Genomic DNA, 25,855 nt, shown 5'->3' with positions numbered 1-25,855 from the left:
ATGTTTATGTATATGTGTTTGTGGATATATTTAAGAAGGAAAGGAACAGCATTCATTCAAAACATAGCAAAACTTGCCTCTACTTAAAAAAAAATGAAAGCATGCATCTCTAGATTTGTAGTGGTTGCTGTATTTGCCACAGATTTTATTTAGCTACTAGTTTTTCTTGTCAAAAAAAAAAAAAAAAAAAAAAAAAAACAAGACAAAACACTAGGTAAAGGAATCAAATCTACTTTCGGACATTCCATTCTAATTCATACATTCCTTCTTCTAAGAAGACGGACGTTTATGCTTATTATAGACGGAAAGTATCATGTTTCAACATGCCTGGTGCCTGCAATGTAGCTGAATCTGAGATTTGTCGACCGAAGGGGAGACTTTTCAGCCAGATCAGAGAAATCCGATCATTCGTTTGTTTGATGTCCTCTCCCACTCGCCAGCATCCCCTTCGATTGGGAATGCTCTTCTGAAATGTCCTCGTTTTGTTTATCCTTCCAGTCTCCCTACGTTTCCGTTCAACGAAGCAGACTTGTAGACGAAGGACAACGTGGCAACGTTGACAGGCGGCACTTCAGTTGTCAACCAACTGCAGTCGTTTAGGCGATTATTTCGTTCGTTTGGATGGACGGGATTGATGGACGTTTCATCGAAAATTGATTGCATCAGGACAAGTGGAGGGACGGGCGACATCATTCATGGTCACAGTCCAAGTAATTTTGTTTTATTGTTTTTATGTATTTAGGTGGAACGGGGAAGCGTTACGAGAAAAGGATCAAAAGGGGGAAGAGTGTGTTTAGAAATAGATTCGCTCATTGACTTTGGGAATAGAACACGAACGGATGGATATACACACAAACGAAAGGCAAACTCAGGAAATGGTTGAACGGTGAAAAACAAATGTTCGTGGTCGAAGGAAATGCAATACGAAGTGGATTCGGGTAACATCGATTGTGAACCACAAACATCTCAACATCAAATTTCGAAGAAATCAAATGGTAAAATAAGAAAACAAAGTTGATATACATGTCAGTAGTACATATGCATACTGGTGTCTTTCTGTCTGTCGGTATGTGTGTATGTATGCCTGAAATAGCAATTGAAACTTCGTACCGTTTGCATATGTCAGAGATCAGCAGGACATGGTTGTTGTTTTTGTTAGTTGTCCCTAAATAGAACAGGATTGGCGTTTAAAAATTCCAAAACATTTCTCATTCAGTTTTTTTTAAGAAAATTGTTCTTGAATAGCTCCTGATGAAAATATCGAGGTGATGAGTATCGGTGGCTTATTCCGAAGCCTTTGAAAATAACCGTGTTAACATATATGTAGTAGTTAAAATGTTTCCTGTCGCCTTTTAAGCCAAGTCTAGAAGTCGTCAATGGATTTCTTTAAATCGCTCTTTAGTCTCCCTTCAAACATGGAAGAGTAAAAAGCAGTAAGGGATCAAAAGGACTAAACAAAATTGAGAGTGTATCTCCCAATTTGAATGTTGCAGCAAAAAAATCAAGCATTGTACGTTGTTGTTCTGGGCATTCAACATAATTTGGATTATCCGACAACTATCCAGTCGGAAAGTTGGTAAGATACTTCAGATTGTAAGTGAAGTTTGGTGAAAGCTTCATAAAAGAAACTGGAAAAGGTAAAGGGGCTTTAATTGCTCATGTTTTCAGGAATAGAGCTGTGGGAAGTGTATGCTCATGGAAAGCATGGCATAGTACATTTCAATTGTCAAGGAGAAGTTATTTTGGAATCCAAACAACTGGTTGTTGAGTGACATGCACTACCTCTCACTTTATGTTAAGAAACGAAAATGGAAGCCAGTACCATGGCTCACCGCGGGCGGCGATTCTATTTAGAAAGTAAAGGGAACTCGTAAGAGAAGATAGCACCACTCACGAATGAAAAGTAGGAATACAAAAATGCGTATTTTTCCTACTGGGTATTGTAGATTTGAATTGCTACGTCACACATACATTCACACAATATGAACATCAACGCGTATTCCAATTAGGTGTGTACGATAATCCCCCTCCCCCCTCAAATATTACAAATAGTTGTTCGATAACCCAACATCCAGTCTTTGAGAGCGAGTGAAGAGAGCCATTTTGATAGTTTTCTTAGTAAGTGGTGGTTTCATGGCTGATGTGAAACTCGCTAAAAACTTCAAATTATTTGGGTTGATTTCAAATTAGTTGAATGCTCTTTTTTCTGCAAAATAATTCAAATAAAATTTAAAAATTTCAAATTATTTGAATTATTTTGCAGAAAAAACAAAATAGCATTCCACACCTCCTCAACACACCATTAATTAAGTAATTGTTGAATTTAAACAGTTTGCAACTGTTCAAAAACAAAAAACACCGACATTTTTCAAAACAGCTGTCTTCTTGGTCGATAACTGTTTGCAATATTTGTGCGTGTGGGAGAAAACTCTCTCAGCCCATGTAAGGGAAAAGGTATCGGACACACCCATAACTGGCAGCAGTACTACTAGACTTTCTCTCAATGTTTGATGCTAATGGCAAAGCAAAACTAAAAATGGGATCCAGAGCAGAGAGACATACATGTTGTCCCCTCTCTTTTTACAAGCAACAAAAAGCCAAGACACTTAGAAAAGGAAAAGGAACACAAACTCCAACGGTAACTTAAAAGGCGAATAACATCTCACACAGATTTATAATTTGAAGATGGTCTTGGGTTTGTTAGTCTGATCATGGTGTCTGGGATTAGAGTCTGTGGGATTGTGTGTTGTTTCTGGTTAAGATGGATCACATTCACAGTTAGCTTACTTTTGCCAATGCCTTTTTCGGTGGGAGGTCACGAGCCGTGGTCGTCGGGGTGCCGCGTTTGTTCGACCGATTCTTTTTCAACACAATTACACGCATTTTGACTCACGATCGACACAGACGCGTATGGAACAGCACTAGCAACACCAACGATAGCAGAAAGCAACAATGCCGCCAAATGCCTGGCACAATATTCTGAGCGGTTTAGATACAACTTGTACTTGACTTTTGTTTCGACGGTTGCCTTTGCGAATCCCAATATCTTGTCGGTGTTCTGTGCTCCGGTTTGATTTGGTATCCTGTCCTCTTCCTCGTTAACTGCCTGGATCAACCGTCCCTCCTTCGGGTGGTGGATTTATGTTCCTGGGATCGCTTAGAAATAGTTGAAGTTATTGTGCGCCAGGTGCATTGAGGTTCGTTCGCTTGCTCCGTGCACGGTTTGTTTGTTTCGCTTCTCAGTTCCGGCAGTGGAGGTATGTATGTATGTAAGTATGGGGTTTCGTATGGTTGGATCTACGCAATGCTCTACTATTTAAGAATTACCAAGGTTTTTTTTTTTTGTTATTGTATTTGGGGGTATGAACGGGAATGTACGGTTCCGCGCCACCTATTCGGATTACTGTCCAAATGTCTTGGTTTTATTACAGATTTAGCAGGCGATAAATACATCGGAAACATTCATTGTGGGTGTTGGTGGTGATGGCTAGTCTACATCCATATGTTTGAGATTCCGTTTTGCTTTTTTTTGATATTCCGTACTTTCTGGATTCGTATTATTTACACAAGCTTCGAGCAGTACGAGCAGGATGTATCAAAACAAAAAAGAAGATACAGACAAAAGCAAAATGGCAATAAGAGATGAATTAAAGAATACAAAAGGCTAAGAGGGAGATGTCAGGTGTTGGGCTTGTTTTGCAAGTTTTTTTTGTTGCTTTATTTTTTGGCATCACGACTTCCAAAGCTAAGCGGTGGCATAGATACGAGAACTAAAGTTGTGTATTTGCAATGTGGAAATTACTTTGATCACTTCATTGGCGACTGTGAGTTTGGCGGTTCCCTGGGAGCGTTTAAAAGATTTGCCACTGGGCTCCTAGTCCTGGTTATAACGGAACAACATACCCATACAGGGCTGTATTTAATATTTTTGCTTTCCCATAATCTCCGAGAAGACTTTTTCGAATTCGTTCGGAATTTGTTGGAATGTAGGATGGTTTAAGGGGACTTTCCAGGAATTGATTGTTAATTCGGGAAAAAGAGCAAATACTTTTAGAATTGCTTGAGTTCCAGAACCTACAGCATGTCTCCCAAAACTACGGATTTTCTGCAACAAGTCATCCGGTGGATATATATGTATTACCCGACTTGCCGAGCTTTGCAGTTAGGGACAATTACAACGTGATCCTTTCAAAAGTCGTAGCGGTACTCCGCTAAAAGATCTCAGCTGCCAAACTATTTCCACAGTCCGACTGTTTGAACAAAGTAATCTCGCTCCACGTGTTTTCCTTCTAACTGGGTGGATGAATTGCACTACTGGCTAAGGGTGTAATTTATTTCGGTGTCTTTACAATGATGTAGGGTGATTGCGGGTGATGCGACCAAATAAAACGGAAAACTAAACGACACAAAGGCAAAAATCGAAAGAAAAAGAAAATGTAGATCTAGGAAATGAGACTGACAGAAAAGACAGAGTTCAAAAGAGTCAAGAGGAAGGTTGGAGTGATGAGGGAGTAAAAAAACGAAACGTTACTTACACGGGCAAAAGGATAAACGGTCTTTGGCTGATTTTGTGATTTGTTATGAAAAATCAAAAATCAATTTAACAATAACAACAACAAGAACAACAGGAATATGTTTCAAATCAAAACACATATAAAAGAGTCGCGTCTTCTCGTTCGCTATTCCTACGAGCTGAGTTCCGGTTTATAATTCTTGGTTGGCTTTGAACGCATTTGGGTTTAGCTTTATTCAGTTGATTTCAAATTAGTTGAATGCTCTTTTTTCTGCAAAATAATTCAAATAAAATTTAAAAATTTCAAATTATTTGAATTATTTTGCAGAAAAAACAAAATAGCATTCCACACCTCCTCAACACACCATTAATTAAGTAATTGTTGAATTTAAACAGTTTGCAACTGTTCAAAAACAAAAAACACCGACATTTTTCAAAACAGCTGTCTTCTTGGTCGATAACTGTTTGCAATATTTGTGCGTGTGGGAGAAAACTCTCTCAGCCCATGTAAGGGAAAAGGTATCGGACACACCCATAACTGGCAGCAGTACTACTAGACTTTCTCTCAATGTTTGATGCTAATGGCAAAGCAAAACTAAAAATGGGATCCAGAGCAGAGAGACATACATGTTGTCCCCTCTCTTTTTACAAGCAACAAAAAGCCAAGACACTTAGAAAAGGAAAAGGAACACAAACTCCAACGGTAACTTAAAAGGCGAATAACATCTCACACAGATTTATAATTTGAAGATGGTCTTGGGTTTGTTAGTCTGATCATGGTGTCTGGGATTAGAGTCTGTGGGATTGTGTGTTGTTTCTGGTTAAGATGGATCACATTCACAGTTAGCTTACTTTTGCCAATGCCTTTTTCGGTGGGAGGTCACGAGCCGTGGTCGTCGGGGTGCCGCGTTTGTTCGACCGATTCTTTTTCAACACAATTACACGCATTTTGACTCACGATCGACACAGACGCGTATGGAACAGCACTAGCAACACCAACGATAGCAGAAAGCAACAATGCCGCCAAATGCCTGGCACAATATTCTGAGCGGTTTAGATACAACTTGTACTTGACTTTTGTTTCGACGGTTGCCTTTGCGAATCCCAATATCTTGTCGGTGTTCTGTGCTCCGGTTTGATTTGGTATCCTGTCCTCTTCCTCGTTAACTGCCTGGATCAACCGTCCCTCCTTCGGGTGGTGGATTTATGTTCCTGGGATCGCTTAGAAATAGTTGAAGTTATTGTGCGCCAGGTGCATTGAGGTTCGTTCGCTTGCTCCGTGCACGGTTTGTTTGTTTCGCTTCTCAGTTCCGGCAGTGGAGGTATGTATGTATGTAAGTATGGGGTTTCGTATGGTTGGATCTACGCAATGCTCTACTATTTAAGAATTACCAAGGTTTTTTTTTTTGTTATTGTATTTGGGGTATGAACGGGAATGTACGGTTCCGCGCCACCTATTCGGATTACTGTCCAAATGTCTTGGTTTTATTACAGATTTAGCAGGCGATAAATACATCGGAAACATTCATTGTGGGTGTTGGTGGTGATGGCTAGTCTACATCCATATGTTTGAGATTCCGTTTTGCTTTTTTTTGATATTCCGTACTTTCTGGATTCGTATTATTTACACAAGCTTCGAGCAGTACGAGCAGGATGTATCAAAACAAAAAAGAAGATACAGACAAAAGCAAAATGGCAATAAGAGATGAATTAAAGAATACAAAAGGCTAAGAGGGAGATGTCAGGTGTTGGGCTTGTTTTGCAAGTTTTTTTTGTTGCTTTATTTTTTGGCATCACGACTTCCAAAGCTAAGCGGTGGCATAGATACGAGAACTAAAGTTGTGTATTTGCAATGTGGAAATTACTTTGATCACTTCATTGGCGACTGTGAGTTTGGCGGTTCCCTGGGAGCGTTTAAAAGATTTGCCACTGGGCTCCTAGTCCTGGTTATAACGGAACAACATACCCATACAGGGCTGTATTTAATATTTTTGCTTTCCCATAATCTCCGAGAAGACTTTTTCGAATTCGTTCGGAATTTGTTGGAATGTAGGATGGTTTAAGGGGACTTTCCAGGAATTGATTGTTAATTCGGGAAAAAGAGCAAATACTTTTAGAATTGCTTGAGTTCCAGAACCTACAGCATGTCTCCCAAAACTACGGATTTTCTGCAACAAGTCATCCGGTGGATATATATGTATTACCCGACTTGCCGAGCTTTGCAGTTAGGGACAATTACAACGTGATCCTTTCAAAAGTCGTAGCGGTACTCCGCTAAAAGATCTCAGCTGCCAAACTATTTCCACAGTCCGACTGTTTGAACAAAGTAATCTCGCTCCACGTGTTTTCCTTCTAACTGGGTGGATGAATTGCACTACTGGCTAAGGGTGTAATTTATTTCGGTGTCTTTACAATGATGTAGGGTGATTGCGGGTGATGCGACCAAATAAAACGGAAAACTAAACGACACAAAGGCAAAAATCGAAAGAAAAAGAAAATGTAGATCTAGGAAATGAGACTGACAGAAAAGACAGAGTTCAAAAGAGTCAAGAGGAAGGTTGGAGTGATGAGGGAGTAAAAAAACGAAACGTTACTTACACGGGCAAAAGGATAAACGGTCTTTGGCTGATTTTGTGATTTGTTATGAAAAATCAAAAATCAATTTAACAATAACAACAACAAGAACAACAGGAATATGTTTCAAATCAAAACACATATAAAAGAGTCGCGTCTTCTCGTTCGCTATTCCTACGAGCTGAGTTCCGGTTTATAATTCTTGGTTGGCTTTGAACGCATTTGGGTTTAGCTTTATTCAGTCACTAGAGTTTCGAATTAAAATTGTGCGTTTTATTTTGATAGGCACTGTGCAGCACTTGAAGACATAATTGAGGCAGCCGCCTTTTGGGGAGATGGGGAGGAGGGGACGAGCGCGGCAATGTGTTTCCTGGTGAATCACCGTCGTCGGCTGTCTTTACAGCAATAGTTGGTCTGACTTCCGCTTTCTGCGTTTTCCTCTTCGTGCGACCACAACAATGGATAGCACGGATGGCTCGCCGCCTCAGTTCCTTTTGTTGTCTTTGTCGTAGTCGTAGTCGCCGTCGACTTTATCATTCATTCATGCCTTCTCCAACTTACAGGGGCATACGGACGACCAGATATATCCTTGGCACAGCACGGATAAAGCAGGAATTCGCGCGCGCCTTCGAAGTTGCAACTAAACGCGTGAACACACACATACAACTACACTTTGGCTCACAGTCACCAACACATGGCCGCCTCGCATGAATGAGAGGAAAACACAGCCAGACAAACGACAGATAACGGAACCGTTGTAACAACGATTTTGGCAGTGGATACGGTTGTGGTCGCGATGGCGTTGAGTTGTAGGTGTTCGGCTATTACAAGCGCCTTGTATACTTTTAGGCGCGCATAAGTACAGATTCGCAACTCAAGTGACACGTGACTAACTCTATTTCCCTGGCGTGCATCACACTTTTATTCGGCGGAAACGCGAGTCTATTCTCCACGAATCTGTGGCGTTGATGACGTTGTTATAAGCCCAGCGAGAGAAGAAAGCGATAGAGAGCGTCCGACTCTGTCGTGTGTGGTGGATTGGCCTTCATCTGCTCTCTCTCAGCGCTTAAGGCAACTCGTACGAAGGAATGTATTGTTTTATAGGTATTCCCGACGACAAAATTAGTTGTGATAGATTTTTTCTTTCGAAGGCAAGTCCCGAAAAAAAACTATTGCCTTCTTTTTCCTGGCCAATTATCTCCGATAGTTGCTGTTGGCTGTATTCGATAGCAAGTTATACTGCGATACTGCGAAAACTGTCACCCAGCTGTGGTGCCAACGGGGACCAACATTTGCACTTGGTAGAGACCTTGGCGTCGATATGTGTGTAATTCTTTAAGGAGTCAAACAACAAATTTTGCGAATTTCAAGTCAGATTTACTCGTGCTACGCTGTGCGGGGCGTGCTATTAAATTAATAATTTTCACACATTTATCGAGGCGACCAACACAGCTATGAATTCTGCTTTCAATTCAGTGGATCTGTGTTGTTGATGGACTTTTTGCAAAGTGGACACGCTGCGATACACGCACTTCACGTTTCAACGACCGTTGGGTTACGCGCTCCGCTCAAAACTAAACGCCAGCCATGTCTGCCACAAACGTTTTCACAACCCACAGCGGAATAAAGTGGTCACATGCGCAAAGCGCACACGGCCAATTGTCAAGTGGACAGCTGTTTTGTGGAAAGCTTTTATATGTTTCACTAGGTCAGCGAAAGAGGCAGCCCAAGGAGTGCTAAGTGCTAAGTGCTCAGAGCTCAGCTGTTGTAACTGGAAGCTAAAGAACCTGTTGCGTTTACCAAAGCTCTTCGAAAGTGGGACAGAAAGCGAAAGTATTCGCAGCGCTTTGATGGAAAAGCTATGGAGGTTCGTGAAAATGATTGAAATATTCTTCGGCGGAAGTATTTGTCGTCATGTTATGGCATACAGTTTTCTCGGCTGTTATCTTCGATAAAAACGTGTCAATAGATGTCGTTCAAGCAGTGAGAGAGCTCAAGTCAACTCAACTCAAATTCTCTCAATACCCTAAATACCGAATGTGTTCCTCTGAATCTGAAAACAGCCTTATCCAGCTAAGGCGTAAAATATTAAAACATACATCTCGAATAGCAAACAAACAAACAAAAATTATTTCCGAAGTCGAGTGATTTAAAAAATAGACCTGTAATCCAATATTGTCACATCTGCCGACAGGGGTGAACATTAAAACATTTTAGTCCATACATTGATCTATGTCTATGGTTTTGGTATGGTATACATGAAGGAGTAACAGCGTTACGGCTAGAGTTGTGTCAATCCAGTTCATAGCTACAGTTCAGTACACCAGTTCCATGACGTATGAGTGACGTATTCATAAATATCATATTACTCATACGTAGTGTTTTTAAACAAACGACCGGAGTCCACAGAACTAGGTAAGGATCTGGTTCGTTCGATAGAACTAGCTACGGCGCTTTTGGCTTGAGGACCCCGTAATGCCTTACTGACAACTACAATCGTTACGTGAGCGATATGTATACACCTGAGTTGATGTGTGCCTCTTTCCTTTGCTTCCCAAGTTGTAGAGCTTGCAAACAAGAGAAATGTCAAATTCGCTCTGAGGGGATACTCATTCGAGCGAGCGAACGTCTTCTAGAAATAAGTTACAAAAGTGGTGGGAGTTGTCGCTCATAATAGACTTCTTTTGTCAACAAACAGTCCGACAGCTCAATATTTCTGTTCATATTGTATCCTGAATGAAGATGAGGTGTGTCGGACCCCACAGACGGTCAAAATTTTGAAAAATCATCACATATAGACTGAGCGAAGTCGCCGAGTTTGGACTTTGCTTATGGTTCGTACATGTACATATATTAGCATTTGGCATCTGGCAATGAGATTTTTTCTGGCATATGCCCATAGCTGACACAAATTGCAAGGACAACAACACTTACCTGGGCACGGATGGCAGCGAGGTGCAGTTGTTTGGCACGTAAATCAAATTTGCTCATTGAAAGGTCCTCTTGAGTCTCGTTGACTTTGTTGAACAGTTGTCCTTCAATTCCACGCATTTGTTGGCGATTTAAGACATCAATGGCGTCCTTAGGGAAAAACACCAGACAACAAATAAAAGGCCATTAATAGGGCGGTAATTCGAAAAGGCTAATACACACACACACGCACACAGCAAGCGATTCGAATGTGGCATGAACTACGTTTGCCAACATTTCGTTTTGCATTTTCTCGAAGTACGAGACGAAACAAAACTAATACCCAGATAACTGAACTTGTTTTGTGTTTCGTACTCGAAACAAAAACAAAACGAAAATGTACTGTTGCGGAATGCCAAAAATATGGCCGAAGTACTTATAGGTAATAGTACTGTTTGCGTACTTCTGACATTTCGCATGCCATGGGAGACATTGCTGTGCTCGTGCACGAGTTACGTCGGCGTGCTTACCTGTAGTTGTCTTATCTGCATTTCCAAGTCCAGTGCCTCTCGTTTTAAAGAGTCCAGTGCTGCTCGAAGTGACACCGAGGAATGACGATCAAAAACCAACTCGTTGCGTAGTATGGGAGCCACATCCTTGACGAAAGGAGAGTCGCAAATAAATAAGTCAACTCGGATAGAAACAGAACAATTCACGTATTCAAAAGGAATTAAGTTCCAGAAACAAAGCCCACTCAAATATCTTCGGATACATTTATTTGGACACACAAAGCCGCACACTCTCCTTGACAGAAGAATACAAGTAGATGCATCAGGACTTGTGAGAAAATATTAGAAAAACAAGTAAAAAAGAAGCAAAGTTCGGAAATCGAAAAATTTCCAAAAAATTCGAAATCTACCACTTAAATGAAATATTTTATCATAGGCTGTAGTGCCCATTACGAACTTCAAATACGAAATGTGTTACAATTACGGTAAATAATGTCGCAAAAATGATGAAAAAAGGTGGTACCGAAGACGTGGACCTGCACGGATAAGTTTCTGTCTTAGGTTGTAGTACCCATTAGGATCTTCCAGTACGAAATTTAAAACGATTCCGGTGGACAATGTTGCTGAAATCATCAAAATACCGAATATCGGGACGTACCATTATATGGGGGCTATACGAGAACTTGGACCTGCATACAAAATTTTTTATCATAGGCTGTAGTACTCATTACAAACTTTAAATGAATAATGTTGCTGAAATCATCAAAATATCGAATATTAGGAGGTTCCTTTATATGGGGGGATATGCGAAAACGTGGACCGACACGGTCCATTTACGAACTTAACCTGCCTACTGGAAAACTATGCATGTATGCAAAATTGTAGCCTACTATCTCATTTCGTTCGAAAGATAGCGTGATTACAACAGACAGGCAGACAAACGGACATCGCTAGACCGTCTTAGAATATTACGCTGATCCAGAATATATATACTTTGTAGGGGAGTTACAAACGGAATGGCAAAGTTAATATACCCTCCATAGAATGGTGGAGGGTATAAAAATCTGTAAAATCTTCAATTGATGCGGTTACCACTATTCTTGTATCACGACGCTTACTTTCGGTGACGAAATTCTATCGTCTCGTCGGTATCGCAACGACATAAAATAATAAGAGGAGAGTTAACGTTTTGGCATTGGCCGTGTTCCAGCATGAGCTGGAATCTACCATCCAACAAAATGGGACGCAACACATTGGTTCGACCGAGCGATTCTCATTGTTTCTGTTAACTTGGAATATACTTACACTATGGTCTGCAGTGTCTTCCTGATCTACCGGTCCTGGAGGCGCAAAGGCTCGCCTTTGGACTTTTTGTGCAACTGCTGGCAGAGGCGGGAGAATGCGCACAAAATTGACCAAATCCTGAACAGGAGACACATTCGCGCATTGGCTGGATAAAGTGGAGTAACGTCTCGCCTGATCGGAAGCCTAAAATAAAATAGAAATGTTTACCTGATTTCTTTTACGGTATTGCGGCTGGATAAACGTAGAATGCATGGAAGCATCCAACTGTTTGATAGCCATAGATCTAGACCCGGAAATGGGTTGCAAATGGCGTATGCTTCGTTTTAGCGACGCAAAGAGCATGGAGTATTACAGCCTGGAATATTCCAGGCGAACACATCGAAGCGAAAGCTATGCCATCCTTGGCTAGTGGATGGTGTTCTCTTACTTAAAACATGAACGATCATAAATTGCCAAGAAACAAATCCCACTGCAGTGACAGTGACAGTATTGATGATACCCTCTACTGGACAATAAGGCAAACACACACACACACGTGCACATCACATTTTGTGCCCGAAACGGCGCACAGCATGCGGAAACAAGCACTGGCTTACTCACCTTGTTGGCCATAACATCAGCTCCCTGCTGCAGCGAGTCGGCTATAATACTGCATAAGTCATTGTGAATGTCCTCCAGTTCCTGCATCAACTGCGGCACGGTTTCGCACTGGTACGTCTCGAGCATGGCATTGGTGGCATGCAATTGTTGCACGTACGCATTGTGAGCATCTATGTATTCTGTGAGCGATTGTGGGATGGCGTTTTGGCGATGCGCCACATAGCATTGCTTGTAGTCCAGGCGACACTGTGGATAAAGAGGAATGGGGTCAAATACAAGGTGAGTGAGAAAACCAAGATTAGATTTGATGTGAGTTTTGGGACGCAGATTGGGAAAGTAAATTGCAACGGAAGGGTTTCCACGGAATTTCAACATCTTTTCTCGTTCTTTCAAGCCCATCTCCCAAATGACGATAAAATTGAAGAATGTGAAAATCAACACGGCTCTGTTCCACAAGGTGCAGTAATCTACGACATTTATCTTCGCCATCATTGGTGGATTAAAAGAACGCCAACGACCATGACATTGTCTTTTCCTAAACCGTTTTGGTCAAATTTGGCCTATTGCGAACTTGTAGCATGACTGCCATATATATATATTGCGCTAAAAAAAGCAAAAATTACATTCTTGCAGTTCTGGAACAGAGCCTATGTTGATATTTGAAATATATTTTTGTATTTTCCATTTTTCCCAAAAACTGCAAAAACACTTGTCAAAATTATTTTTTTTTTATCGAAAAACAAATTCACTAATCACTGCCTTTTTCATGGATGACACATATCTCATCGTAGCTCTGCGAGTGATTTGAATGGAACAAAGGACAATAATTGTTGTTTTGTGCGAGGAACCAAGTAGATATTTAATAGTTAAGGGTTGAACGCGAACTAAGGGTCGAACGAATCACACAGTATATCGCATGGTACAATACAAAGATAAGGAACAACTACCAGCTGCTTACATTTTCTTCTGACAAACTTCCAAATCCGTGGCTAGAAAGAGCGTACATGGCGGGAGCGAACTACGCACTATTAACCAGTTTTGCCATGGAATTGCAATATTGAACAGTTCGGATCATGATTTTGAAAGAAAATTATGGCTGTACATTTATCTTTTGTTTTTTTAAATCATTTCCAGGGCTGCATTTCTGTAGTTTTACGAAGCTGTTCTACCTCCTTACTGTGCCATGGTATATAGTAATGCAAGTCGTGACAACAAACGCACATACATCGCTGTATCGGTGAACACTTCGCATCGCAAACCCTGACCGGGGAGTGGGGTGGTTGTGTAGCGGTTCTGGGTTTCTTACCTTTGACAATTTCTCTTCAGTCTTGGCTATAATGGTTTCAAAGGACTCCCTGTGTGTGAAAATTTTCCGGCTTTGAACTTTGCGATGAAAGGATTTGTCGAGCATTGGTCGTGACACCTGTCAATGTAGAGAGAAAAGGAAAACACCAAAAGGCAATTAAGGATGTAAATATTTTCAATAAACTCACACACACACACACATTCGCATACCTGTAGCGAGATTCTCTAACTCATTTTTTGAGGTACCGACATGAGTTATGATATGAAAAAGAAGTTATAGTTGAAAACATTAGTATCTATCGGTAGGTCTTACCGACTACATTGATTTCGTCGCTAACATACCGACAAATTTTAATCTTACCGATTTTTGTCGGAAACTCAAACAATGTGCTAGAGAATTCCACTACTGGTGGGTATTATAAATACAATAAAGGGACCTTCAATTAAGATTTCCTATCTTCATATGTCTGCAGTCCAATTGTCCCCCTACCTGAGAATGTCGGAAGCAAATGCACGTACAAGATGAATGTAGTTTGGTCAGCTGCAAATCGCTGCCTTTTGCCTTCTACTTTTCTGTCTGGGTCGAACTATTGTCAAAATAATATTGAAATGTTGTGCGTGTGTTCATTCTAGCTCAATTCGAAAGTGAGTAAAACAAATCATTTGATTAAAATCAAATCAAAAATTTGTTAAATTTATTATTACACATTTACTACATCGGGAAATATCCGCAAAACATCACTAAAGTAATGGATTTTTTTACACAATTGAATCCAAGACAGGGAGACAATAATATTCTATCCCAAAATTATACATTTGGTTGCCCGTTAAAGTTTTGTTGCCCTGTAATTGTGACATGTATTATATATTCTACTCATGGTAGAGGAATACAGGTAGATGCATCAACGCTTGGGAGCGTATTTTTTTTTAAATATAAGTAGATTTAATACGTTTTCTTATACGACGTCAATCGGATATAACAGGCGCTTTTTCACAATTTTTACAAATTTTAATAATTTTTCGTTCCAAAATTGGTTTGACAGTTCATTGTACCAGCAGCGGTATCGATGCGCCTACCTGTATTCTTCTACCATGATACCACGGTACAGTACTAAATTGACTCCCAACTCGCAACGGCATCTATGTCATTTCTTAGGGTTAACGAACAATTTCAGACAGACAAACACTGCAATTATCTTTGCTTTAGAAAAATATATCTGTCGCATTATGCGCAGCTTGTCCGCGAATAATCCATCACAAGGACTTACCTGGCGATACAGGACATTCGCAACATCGTTGGATGCTTGGGAGTCTGTCTCAACCTCCTGTAGGAATGTTTCCCAAGCTTGGAAAATTGACAAATGACAGGCGGGCCTGCAATGAAAAGAGAAAAGCCATAGACGACATTTTGCCATAATTCACTGGGACCAGGATGACTCACCTCTCTTTCCTAAGTTCAGCATTCTTTATACGATAGTTGGTGACAAGGGTTTGTAGGGCAGTTGCATGTTCCTCGTACAACTGGGAAAGGGTTTCGGTGAAATCGGAAACTGAAAATACAAAAGAAATGAACGCAATAATGGCTAAGAGGCGAACGTGTAAATACGATTTTGGATTCCTGGCGCATTCTTTTAGCTCCATTTTGGACACCCGACAGGTTTTTTGAAACAACCAACCGCAGGGAACAGTCAGGGTGGGGTCGAACTTTTCATAGCCACCACCATTAGGAAAGCAACCCGTTCTGTTAAGACTTGGCATTCGAACGTGACATATTGTTTCCGAAAAGCAACAAAATATGAATTGGTAATGAAATTTGTTGACAAAATTATCCCCGATAGATTGCATTGCAGTATTGACAAATAGTTTATTAAGAATTCCAAAAAAGTGTGGTGAAAGCCTATGGCTACAATTGCGGATCCATTGCAAAGAAATTACTCCGTACACCAAATATCGGGGGGTGCCGTTAGATTGAAAACTTCAAATGCCAGACAAAACAGGTTCGGTAGAAAAGTAGCTACAATCATCAAAATGGCGAGTATCGGAAGCTACCTTCCTCAGGGCGCTGGAGGAAAACGTGGACCGAAATATATAACTTGGCAATATTTGCTGATCGCTACCAAAATCATGATTTCATCCCGGCGAAGAATCACACTCACTTCTTGCCTTTCCCAACACATTTTCAACTAAGAAATCATTGAGTTCTGTCACACACAGGTGACTACGTGGATGTTTCTTCGATCAATCAATGTAATTGTGACTTTAATCCGGAATGGTTGTGACTAGAAATGGGATCAAGTATTCCATATTCCACCTGGACCTACATTGCGGATATGAATTTGTAGTCACTTCAGTTGGATGAAGCGTCCAGCCGTCTGTTTTTGTTTAAAAAAATACCTTCACTCGCATCGTTCGTATTCAAACGTGCATATATCGATACTTCAGTATTTCCATAACCATTATTTTGATTTTTTTTTTTTTTTGATTCTCTCTCATTTGGAATTGTGATGCTTGTGGCAACCCCCACAGGTTTAACATTTATAAAACAAAACTGAAAAACATCGAGAGAGCATTCGAAGTATAGTGATCCTGTAGGATTCGCAACAAAATTTTGATGTCCTAAAACGACTCATATGTATAGTTCAAATCAAAGACATGCAATTTTGGCGTGATTCTGTAACAAACCACAATTTCTATTCGAAACGTTAGGTCCCTCCCCTATCGTTTGTTTTGTGTGTCTATCACTGACAGAAAAAAAAAACATTTACTCCAAAAACCAAAATATGTTTTCATTCGGCAAATTTTGTGACCGAATGGGATGTAAGACATTCAAACTGAAATAAACGATTTAGCTATATAGAGTTTATATCGACACCTTTACCTTGACTGCTTCCGTATAGCAAACTTTCACCCGATCAAATAATGCGAAATACAGGATATCCAGGGATACTGTTTTATCGGGAATAAAGCACATTGTGTTTTTTTTTGCAAATTTTGCGACAAAAGAATTTATATCCTCGGAATTGCTTTTGAAAGCTTTAAAATACCTTGAATCGGTGCGATATGCGGCAAGGTGAACCAGTACAAAATTTAAAGGATATGTTTATTTTTATTTAGAAATTGTTACCGATTCGGTGGACGAAAAATCCAAAATATCAAAAATATGTACTAACAAGTTAAAAAGAAGTAAGTTCGGCCGGGTCGAACTTTAAACACCCTCCACCATTTGGAACGAAATTGAAAGGTTTAAAAAATGAATCAGTTAAAAACTCTGTTAAAATCTTAAAAATACCGAATGTAATTACCCGTACCCGTTACGAACTGCAAATACGAAATTTGAAACAATTCCGAATATAGGGAGGTACAGTTATTAGGGGCTATAACTAAACGTAGACCAATATTACCACCTAGCATGATTATATGTGCAGAGGGCGCTTCTTTGCTTCATCAGTTACGCACACCAAAACCTTCAGTCAAATTCCTATGAAAACGGAGATTTTTCGTTACAGAATCCTGGAGTGACTAATATGTTGTACAGCTATGTTGGAACACATGCTGTCATGGAACTGAAGATGTTGTTCGAAAGTTTTGCGGGTTTCCTAAGATGGTCCAGTTAAAAGAATGCGCCGGGGGCACCCAAACAAGACGCTTTTAAATGTGGGAACTTCGTCGGACTTACCAGTTTTAATCAATTTAAAGTTGACATTGTTTTGGGATTTGAAAGCCTCGTTTAAACTACTATGACCGTAATCCTTAAGCACACCAGTATGGGACGCCATACTAGGCTTGGGGCTAGGGGAAACACGTCCCCTCCACCCAAATAAGTTACGACTTTTTGGACCACTTGAAGATTTTCCCAAGAAATCTAAATATAATTCGAAATTGAATTAAAACAGGGTCACCAGAAAGGGAAAGAAAGAACGCAAAACGTGAAAAAAAAAACAAACAAAACGAACATAAAACCAAAAGCATGTGGCAGGCAATGTCCAAAAATAATACTGGCAAATATAATAATAATAATAATAATAATAATAATAATAATAATAATAATAATAATAATAATAATAATAATAATAATAAAAATAATAATAACAATAACAATAATAATAATTGTAATAACAATAACAATAATAATAAAAATAATAATAACAATAATAATATTAACAATAATAATTGTAATAACAATAATAATAAAAATAATAATAACAATAATAATAATAATAATAATATTTATAACAATAATAATTATAATAATAAGAAAATAATAATAAGATAATAGTAATACTAATAATAACAATAATAATTATAATAATATTAATAAAAAGAATACTAAATATATTAATAAGAAAATAATAATAACAATAATAATAAGAATGGTAAAAAGTATAATAATTATAATAATAATAATAATAATAATAATAATAATAATAATAATAATAATAATAATAATAATAATAATAATAATAATAATAATAATAATAATAATAATAATAATAATAATAATAATAATAATAATAAAAAGAATAATAATTATTACAAAACAAAATAGTTATAATAATAAGCAGATAATAATAACAATAATAATTATAATAATAAGATAATATTAATACTAATAATAATAATAGCAATAAATAATAATTATTATTATAATAATAATAATTACAAAAATAATAATTATAATAATAACACTAACAATATAAGAAGGAATATGCATTTAACCAAACAAAACAACAACACAACAAGATATCCTCAAACGTTGTTAAGAAGACTTTTAGCTGATGAAGGACCAACAACCTCAAATGGCCCTGGGGGGGGCGGAGGTGCATGCATGATATGGGAACGAACTTTGATAGAAACGAGTAGAACCATCGCTTAGTAACAACAACACAGCAGATCATAAGCATTTCACAGCATTCCACAGACGTAACGAATTGCAACACTGAATGTTAGCCGGCATTTTATACTCATTGGTTAGAAGACATTAAATGCACTGGTTGCTCTCCACCCCCCTCCTCTTAAAACAAAGTGGAGGGCGGTGGGACACTTTAGCTTGCTTGTTTTAAAAACACTGTTTTTATTAAGCTATATTCGAATTGTAAACGGTTTGATTAGAACTTGGTAAGAATTATTTTGGGGGCACCTGTCACCTTTCTGGGGAACACCGCTTGTACTACCACCACTTGCCACACTAACAGATCCGGGACCCAACGAAGCGGAGCGCACATCGCGCGTGGACTCGTGGTGGTCGGAAGTCTGGGAACGTGTTGCCTCCTCCTTGTGCGAGCGGGCGAAGAGGCCACCCGAGGGCGTAGTTCGTCCCCGGCGTGGTGAGGAGTCATACACGCCAGCATAGTTGTCGAGTGCAGGAGACACTTTGCCTCCGGACGATGACGATTCGTTCGTTGCAGATTGAGGACTTTTGGGCTGGAGTTTGTACACCGGCTCACCCGAATCGAAGAAGGCATCAAAATTACGCTGTCTCAAATTTTCTGTATTAAACACCGGGTTCTCCACCTGTAGTTCCAAGTCTTCTCGCAGTCGATAGGACTCTCTTTGATCACTGGATGTGGAACGGCCCAAGCGACCCAAGGGTATGTGCAGCTTTGGTCTTAGACGTGACTTACTGGATGGAGACTTTTGCGAGGTAGATGGTTTGGGAGGCAGTTCCATGGGTGACATGGGACGACCCCATCCGGGACCCAAACGCGGTTGCGTGGGGTCTGGCGTGGACGGCTCCAGAAATATGCTGGGACTGCGATCACGCTGTAATGACCCCGTGGGGTACTCGAATTCCAAGGCACTACCTTGGAGAGGGGGCACGGTTGTGCTCTGTAGTTGTTGCTGCGACTGCTGTGAGGAGCGCATGTTTAGATCATTATACATAGGTATGTGGAAGGGAGCCGCTGAGGGTATTGTAATCGCCGGTTCCTCTTCAATTTTACGCAGGCCGATAGGGGTGCGATGCACGGGGGTGGATCGTTTCAACGAAGATCGAGAATTTCGACGTGCAAGTGTGACTGACGATTGTGGCGTTGGTGGGGGCAAGTGCACCGATGCAATACTTTGATCACCAATGTGGTGTGAGAGTGGTGTTTGTCCGGGATACGGATAGCGTGGGGAAATTGTGGGTCCCCCCGTCACGAGTGGAAGCTCACCGCTTACACCTTGATCCGCAGATCCACGTTGGTCGTAAAAACTGAACTGACTGTCAGGTGCTGGGGCTGGGATACTTGTGGAGGGAAGTGCACTTGGGAATTTTGGATCAACTGGTTCGGACTGAGCCAGCAACTTCGTTGTTTGTGTCAATTGCGGCGACGATGGCGGTAAACTTCGGGCAGGTATTACAATGGGAACTTGTGGCTCACGGAGGCAATCGAGTGTCGGTCGTGGACTAATACGAGGTATAGCAGCACCGTATGTCATCAAGATGAGTTCTTCAGCTGGAAATATTACAAACATTCCTGGCCGCCCCCATGTGACATGGCGACTGCATTGAATTCCCAACTAGCTGCCGACCCAAGCAGTACTAACTAGTTACCCAACGAATCGCTCAGCTCAGTTGCAGATCTTGCTGTCTGTTGTTGATATTCAAAATGTCTTTTATTCTTTTTTTGTTGCCTTAAACAATTCCCAACCAAAAATACAAAAAAAAAAAAACAAAAACAAAAACAATAAATAAATAATAACACATTAAAATAAAACAGAATATATAAAGAACCAAAATGTTAAAAAAAAAAAAACAGAAGAAAAATTAATTAAATTCAGATCTGAAGCCCCAACGTACTTCTATACTTAGTATACCCTGGACAAGGGCGGCATGAACGAAAATCAAAATATCACAATAGGTTTCGACTGGTCCGGTCTTGTCTTAGAACATCGATGAAACCGAGTCTTTGTGTCTTTCACAGCTTCAGTTTGCCAAATGTTATTAGAACATTACGCTGTAGCTCCTCGTCGGCACCGGCATTTGTAAACTGCAAAGACAAGAACAGAAAATAGGGCGTCAATTCTTAAAAATACTAAACATCGGCCGGTACTAATATGTGAAGGCCTATCCGAAGACGCGGATCAAATTTGACACAATCCCTTTGGAAAATGTGACACAAATTCAAAAAAAGAAAGCGAATAACCGGGGGGTTGTTTTGCATACCATGCATAACGTGGACCATTTTCAATGCATGTTTGACCTGGGTTATGATCGTTCAAGTTTTTGATCGTTTGGGGGGAAGCTTGTCCATTTCCTGTCCAACCTAAATCTGATATAAGTATTACAAGTTGCCAGATTTGGGAGATGAGAATGATGTACCAGATAGAGTGGACCGAAGTAGTCCACTTCATCTAATTCTGATACAAATATTCGGATGTGAAAACGTTGCAGAAAATCGAAAACTCATTTACAATTCTAAAAGGAGTGGGCCGAAATATCTGTTAGATCTATAGTTAGGAGAAATGCTGAGATGCACGAAGTTTGATGAAAATCGCAGACTTGTTTCGCATGTTATAAAGGTTATAATTATTCAAAATGTTGACCCCTTGTGAGGGAGGTACTAGAAGAGGGCCAATTATTTCCATATTAAAATGACATCATATAGAGAGAAATATTTAGGCCAACCAAGCTTAAAGAGAATCGTGGACTTGTTTCGCAAGTTATGAGAGATACCTTTATTCAAAATATTGACCCCTTGTGTGGAAGGTACCGATATGTTCCATATTTTCCACCAGATCTTGTGTTATTTGAAACATTGAAATGTGTGAAGCTTAGAATTATTCGGATGCTTATTTTGCATTTTATAATCGTTTTGGTTATTCATCATTTTGACACCATATGTGGGGGAGGCACTTGATGGGGTGACCGATATTGTCCATTTTCGCACCTGATCTAGCACTGACAAAAACATTGAGATTTCCAAAGTTTGAACAACAATTGGACGTTCCTTTCTCGTTGTATTAGGTAAATTATTTTCTGTGAAAATGTTGACCTTTTGTGAGGGACGTACCAGAAGGAAAGAGGCCGATATCGTCCATATCCGAACTCGACCTAAGTTTGACAATAATATTACAATTACGGTCATATTTGAACCAAATCGGATACTTTCTTCGAGACAGACAGACAGACAGGCCGACGGACGGATATCTCTAGATCGACTCCAAATGTCATGAAATGGAATAGATCCAGAGACACCTGGCGTCTAAAACCGTTATTTCGATGAAGCACGTTTTGAGCTGAGGTATAAAAACTCTACAGACCTAAAAACATCTCAGGCAAATTTTATCAACCGATCTCATTTCGTTCGAAAGCTAGACGGACAGACAGACGGACGGACATGGCTAAATCCATGCTATGGTGGAGGGTATGAAAATATTGTGAATATATTTAAACATATTCCGACATAAGAGTTATGTGAATAAATTTAACAATTTTTTACTAGGTACATTTGGCCTTTGCCAGCTTCTGAATGGTTGAAATGTTGATTTTGAACGATTTCCAAATAATTTTGACTTCTTTCCTGGTCTTTCTTTCCCATACTTTCCAGGCAAAGTAGCAGACAGGGTTGTCCATTATTGTCAATATTGTCCTCCTCGCCCTGGTTAAAATGATTGCAAACAAGGCTTCCATAAAAGAATATCCTCACAACGTTCGTCTTGGGATGGACCGATTGTACTCAAATCCGAAACAGTTGTTTACGATAACCCAGTAAATTGAATGCTGGGAAGAGAGTGACGTTGACAGTTGAGCTGCTGAGGGTTTGCAAATTGTCATCTTGTAATAAATTTCATCAGAAGACTATGCTCCACTTAAAATGCAATTTGTTGTTTTGATAGATAGGATTTTTTTTTTCAAGTTACCGACAGTTGCCGGAATGAATGGGAGAAACAAGTCCAGCTGTTTTTTTTTTTTTTGTTTTTTTAATGCGAATTTGAAAATGACATTAAAATATTGGTTTAATTTTTAATGTTTGTTTTTGTCATACTTTCGTTTGAGAGGGCTCGCTCTCCTGCAAGAGGTTACTGAGAAAATCTTACTGGAAAAGTTCGCAGGCACACCTGGTGGTATGTTACTGTCAAAATCGCTCTCTTCGTTCGTCCGCTCGCATTTTGCGGCATTTTGGTTATCAAACAACATTTTGTAACAATGATTGGGTTGTCCGACACACCTATTCTCATGTGAGAGAGAATGTCACAATGCACGCGCAAGGAGATGAGTTGGCTCGAGTTAGCTACTGACAATGCAACGATGTGGCTGCAATTGTTTGTCCTTGCTGGCCTTGTTGGTGTCGTAAATTTTGGCGCTGGCAACGGCAACGGCACCCGTATGAACGATATGACTTTGTAGATTGGCTGTTCCTTGGTATACGTTGTAGAGGCACAGTTCGGCAAGTTGTGTCCTCACATGTCACGTGGGTATGTGTGTGTGTGCGATTGTGTCTTTCAATGCACACAGTGTCGACTATAAGTGGAACCACTCAGCGAACGTGCCAACACTGGGTGTCCGCGAGCAGTTGCCATGGTTATTACAAAGTCATTGCAAGTGTTATATATAGAATCGCCGAGATAACAATGGCGAACCTTAAATCCCACAAAAGAGAGCGGAAGACAACTCAGTGAAGCAGAAGAACCACTATTTCCGTGCATTTAAATTGAATGGGCTCTCAATGGCTAGAAATAGCCAACGGCCATGCCGTCACCCATGCCAACGCCCGTCACCCGTTATGCGCGGCAACATTAGCCACATTTACATCCAAATACGTCACTTGCACAACCATCGGACAGCCGTGAATCCAATTGGGCACAAACGCAGTAAAGTTAGTTTGTTAGATTCGAGACTGGGCGCATCGGGTGGACTTACATTCCGGGACTAGCCTTCGCAATATGCGCCACCGGTTAGGGATGCGATTGATCATAACTGGAATAATGTGTTTTCTTCAAACCCCGCATATGCCAACATCTCTATGAACGATACATCCAGTGGGCAGAAAAAAAGAATTCTTGAATATGACATGGCATAGGAGGTAGGAGGTAGTCTTATTTGCAATGACAATCCTCTGTGCATTTGCAACTCATCTATCATTTTCTAATGATTTTTTACCCAAGTAACGATTGTTGACACCTGTTATCCGCTTCATATCAATTCGATAGCATAACTGGCAGACCTCCTCCGAAATAATATAAAAATATAAAATGCATTGTGGAATGGAATAGTTCATATGAAAAATATATAAGGAGATGCGCGCTGCTCTCAACAGAGCCACGTTAGAATAAAAGCCCACCACAGACAGAGCATCATTACGAACAGCATGTCCAGTTAGTCAAAACTTTGGGCTTAAACGTGTATTCCGCTGACGTTTCCAATTGGTTGATGTATTGCATTCGTTGTTAATATCACTTAACTTAAGTATGTGGGTATGACATCATAACAACAGAGGTAAGTCCCCCTGGTGCCACTACATAAAGACTTCTATGTCTATGTCTTTGTCTGAGTGTAAAGTGGGCAGCTGTAGATACAAACGGTGGTACAATAAAATCACTTCAACGAATACATTTTGACAAACGTACGATTAGACAAGTTAAAAAGTATCAGTCGGTTTTGCGACGGATGTTTACCCGAATGTTCGATTATTTAAATATATTTGGACTTCTGCTATGATTATTCAAACTGTTGACCCTCTATGGAGTAGGTTCCGAAGGAATGGGCCAATATTGTCCATTTCGTATCGGACCTAAATAAATATGATATAAATATTGCGACGTGCCAGGTTTGGACTATATTGGTTACTTCCTTCACTTTATATGAGATGTGTGACAAAGGTCGGCCGAAGTACTAAAAGTTCATGCTTCATCTTATAATACAGATAAAAATATTGGTGTGGGAAAAATTACAAGAAAATCGAACATTTATATCCAATTTTTTTGCGAAATCATAAATTCCATGTTTATATCCGAAGTTGAATTTAGGTATAGCAAGTTGTAAAGAATCGCTGACTTGTATCACAAGTTATGACAGATAAAAGTATTGAAAATTGTAACCTTTTGTGGGTGAGGCACCAGCAGGGGTTCGCAGGTATATATCATCCTCACAACAGGTCTTGTGATAGCAAACATATTTGTATGTGTGGAATTTGAAGAGAGTTGAATGCTTATTTCAGTTTCTTTGAGCGTTTTGTTTTTCAAATTTTGAACCCGTTGTGTGGAAGGTACCAGAAGCAATGGTCCGATCTTTAATATCTTTAAAAAAAGATCTTGTGTTGATAGAAGTATTGTGATGTGCCAAGTCTGAATGGAGTCTGATGTAAATTTCGCGTTTTATGAGCTTCACGGATGTGTATCAAATGATATATACCGTCTCTAGCCATATGGGTGAGGGTATAAAAAAAGGAAACATGTGATTGCATGACGTCATCTTCTTAATTCTGCTATGGTACAAACTTGAAGAACTTCACTTCAACTTCAATTGCCAGGAAATCGTGGAAAAGCAACATCCCATTTGAGATTGAAACCGAAACAGAAATCACATACATTAGGTATACTACATTTTGCACCACAACAGGAACAAGTTACATTTTCAAGAAATAGATCCAAATGTAGCCCAAGGCCTACATAAGGTCGGCCAGTCTTTTTGGCCGACAATAACCTTAGTAGTTTTTGCACCGTTGTTGTTCAGTTTCTGGAACAGAGCGTATGTGAGCACAACAGAGGGCGAAAACATAAGGCGATTGTCACGGTATTTGACGGAGTTTTTTTATAATGACAACAATGACCCTAAAATGGGAACTCATTTCATTATTCGTTTCCGCTTAAAAAGCAAAACTGATATTTAGAATCATCTTTTAAGTACTCCTATTACGTATTCCAATATTTTGAGGAATTTCTGTATTCCAGTCGAACGAGTTCCCAACCCACAGAAACTTTACTGTAAATTATTGTGTTGCAGGGCATTATATGGCCGTCCCCCTCGACTGAAGCCTATGTTTGCATTTCAAGGAATCACTTTTGCACAGAGTACTGTCAGTATAAGTCAGTCGTTTGAGAATCTGACAACAGGTATGTCTTCGCAAAAATAGAGATGGATACAACCATGGTACAATAAAAAGGTAAGGTAGAGCTTCCAGCTCTACCCATTTTGTGTATGTATTTGTTGCTTTGA

General features: G+C 39.8%; 1 protein-coding gene across 1 annotated transcript; it reads right to left on the bottom strand.

Annotated features, from left to right (window-relative positions):
• Window positions 1–9,909: 9,909 nt before the first annotated feature.
• Window positions 9,910–20,687, bottom strand: LOC101890655 (uncharacterized). Its single transcript, XM_059119350.1, has 10 exons — window positions 20,498–20,687; window positions 18,861–20,331; window positions 17,393–17,578; window positions 15,158–15,266; window positions 14,985–15,090; window positions 13,718–13,834; window positions 12,412–12,657; window positions 11,812–11,994; window positions 10,528–10,653; window positions 9,910–10,168 (listed from the first exon to the last, which is right to left on the bottom strand). Exons 2-10 carry the CDS (start codon window positions 20,170–20,172, stop codon window positions 9,941–9,943), a joined length of 2,613 nt encoding a protein of 870 aa, XP_058975333.1. The 5' UTR covers window positions 20,173–20,331; window positions 20,498–20,687; the 3' UTR covers window positions 9,910–9,940.
• Between the last annotated feature and the right edge of the window lie 5,168 nt (window positions 20,688–25,855).

Source organism: Musca domestica, unplaced genomic scaffold (genome assembly GCF_030504385.1).
Source record: "Musca domestica strain aabys unplaced genomic scaffold, Musca_domestica.polishedcontigs.V.1.1 1426, whole genome shotgun sequence".
In the NCBI taxonomy this organism is placed as follows: domain Eukaryota; kingdom Metazoa; phylum Arthropoda; class Insecta; order Diptera; family Muscidae; genus Musca; species Musca domestica.
Note: the sequence above shows the minus strand (reverse complement) of the source record. Positions and strands in the feature narration are given on the sequence as shown.

What these genes read in the sequence shown, in the direction of transcription:
- LOC101890655 (XM_059119350.1), bottom strand. Translation starts at nt 20,172, where the DNA reads ATGTTTGTAATATTTCCAGCTGAAGAACTCATCTTGATGACATACGGT. An exon ending in GCTGAACTTAGGAAAGAGAG is followed by an intron (nt 15,091 to 15,157) that starts GTGAGTCATCCT and finishes TTTTCATTGCAG; the next exon opens with GCCCGCCTGTCATTTGTCAA. An exon ending in AAGACACTGCAGACCATAGT is followed by an intron (nt 10,654 to 11,811) that starts GTAAGTATATTC and finishes CCTTTCGTCAAG; the next exon opens with GATGTGGCTCCCATACTACG.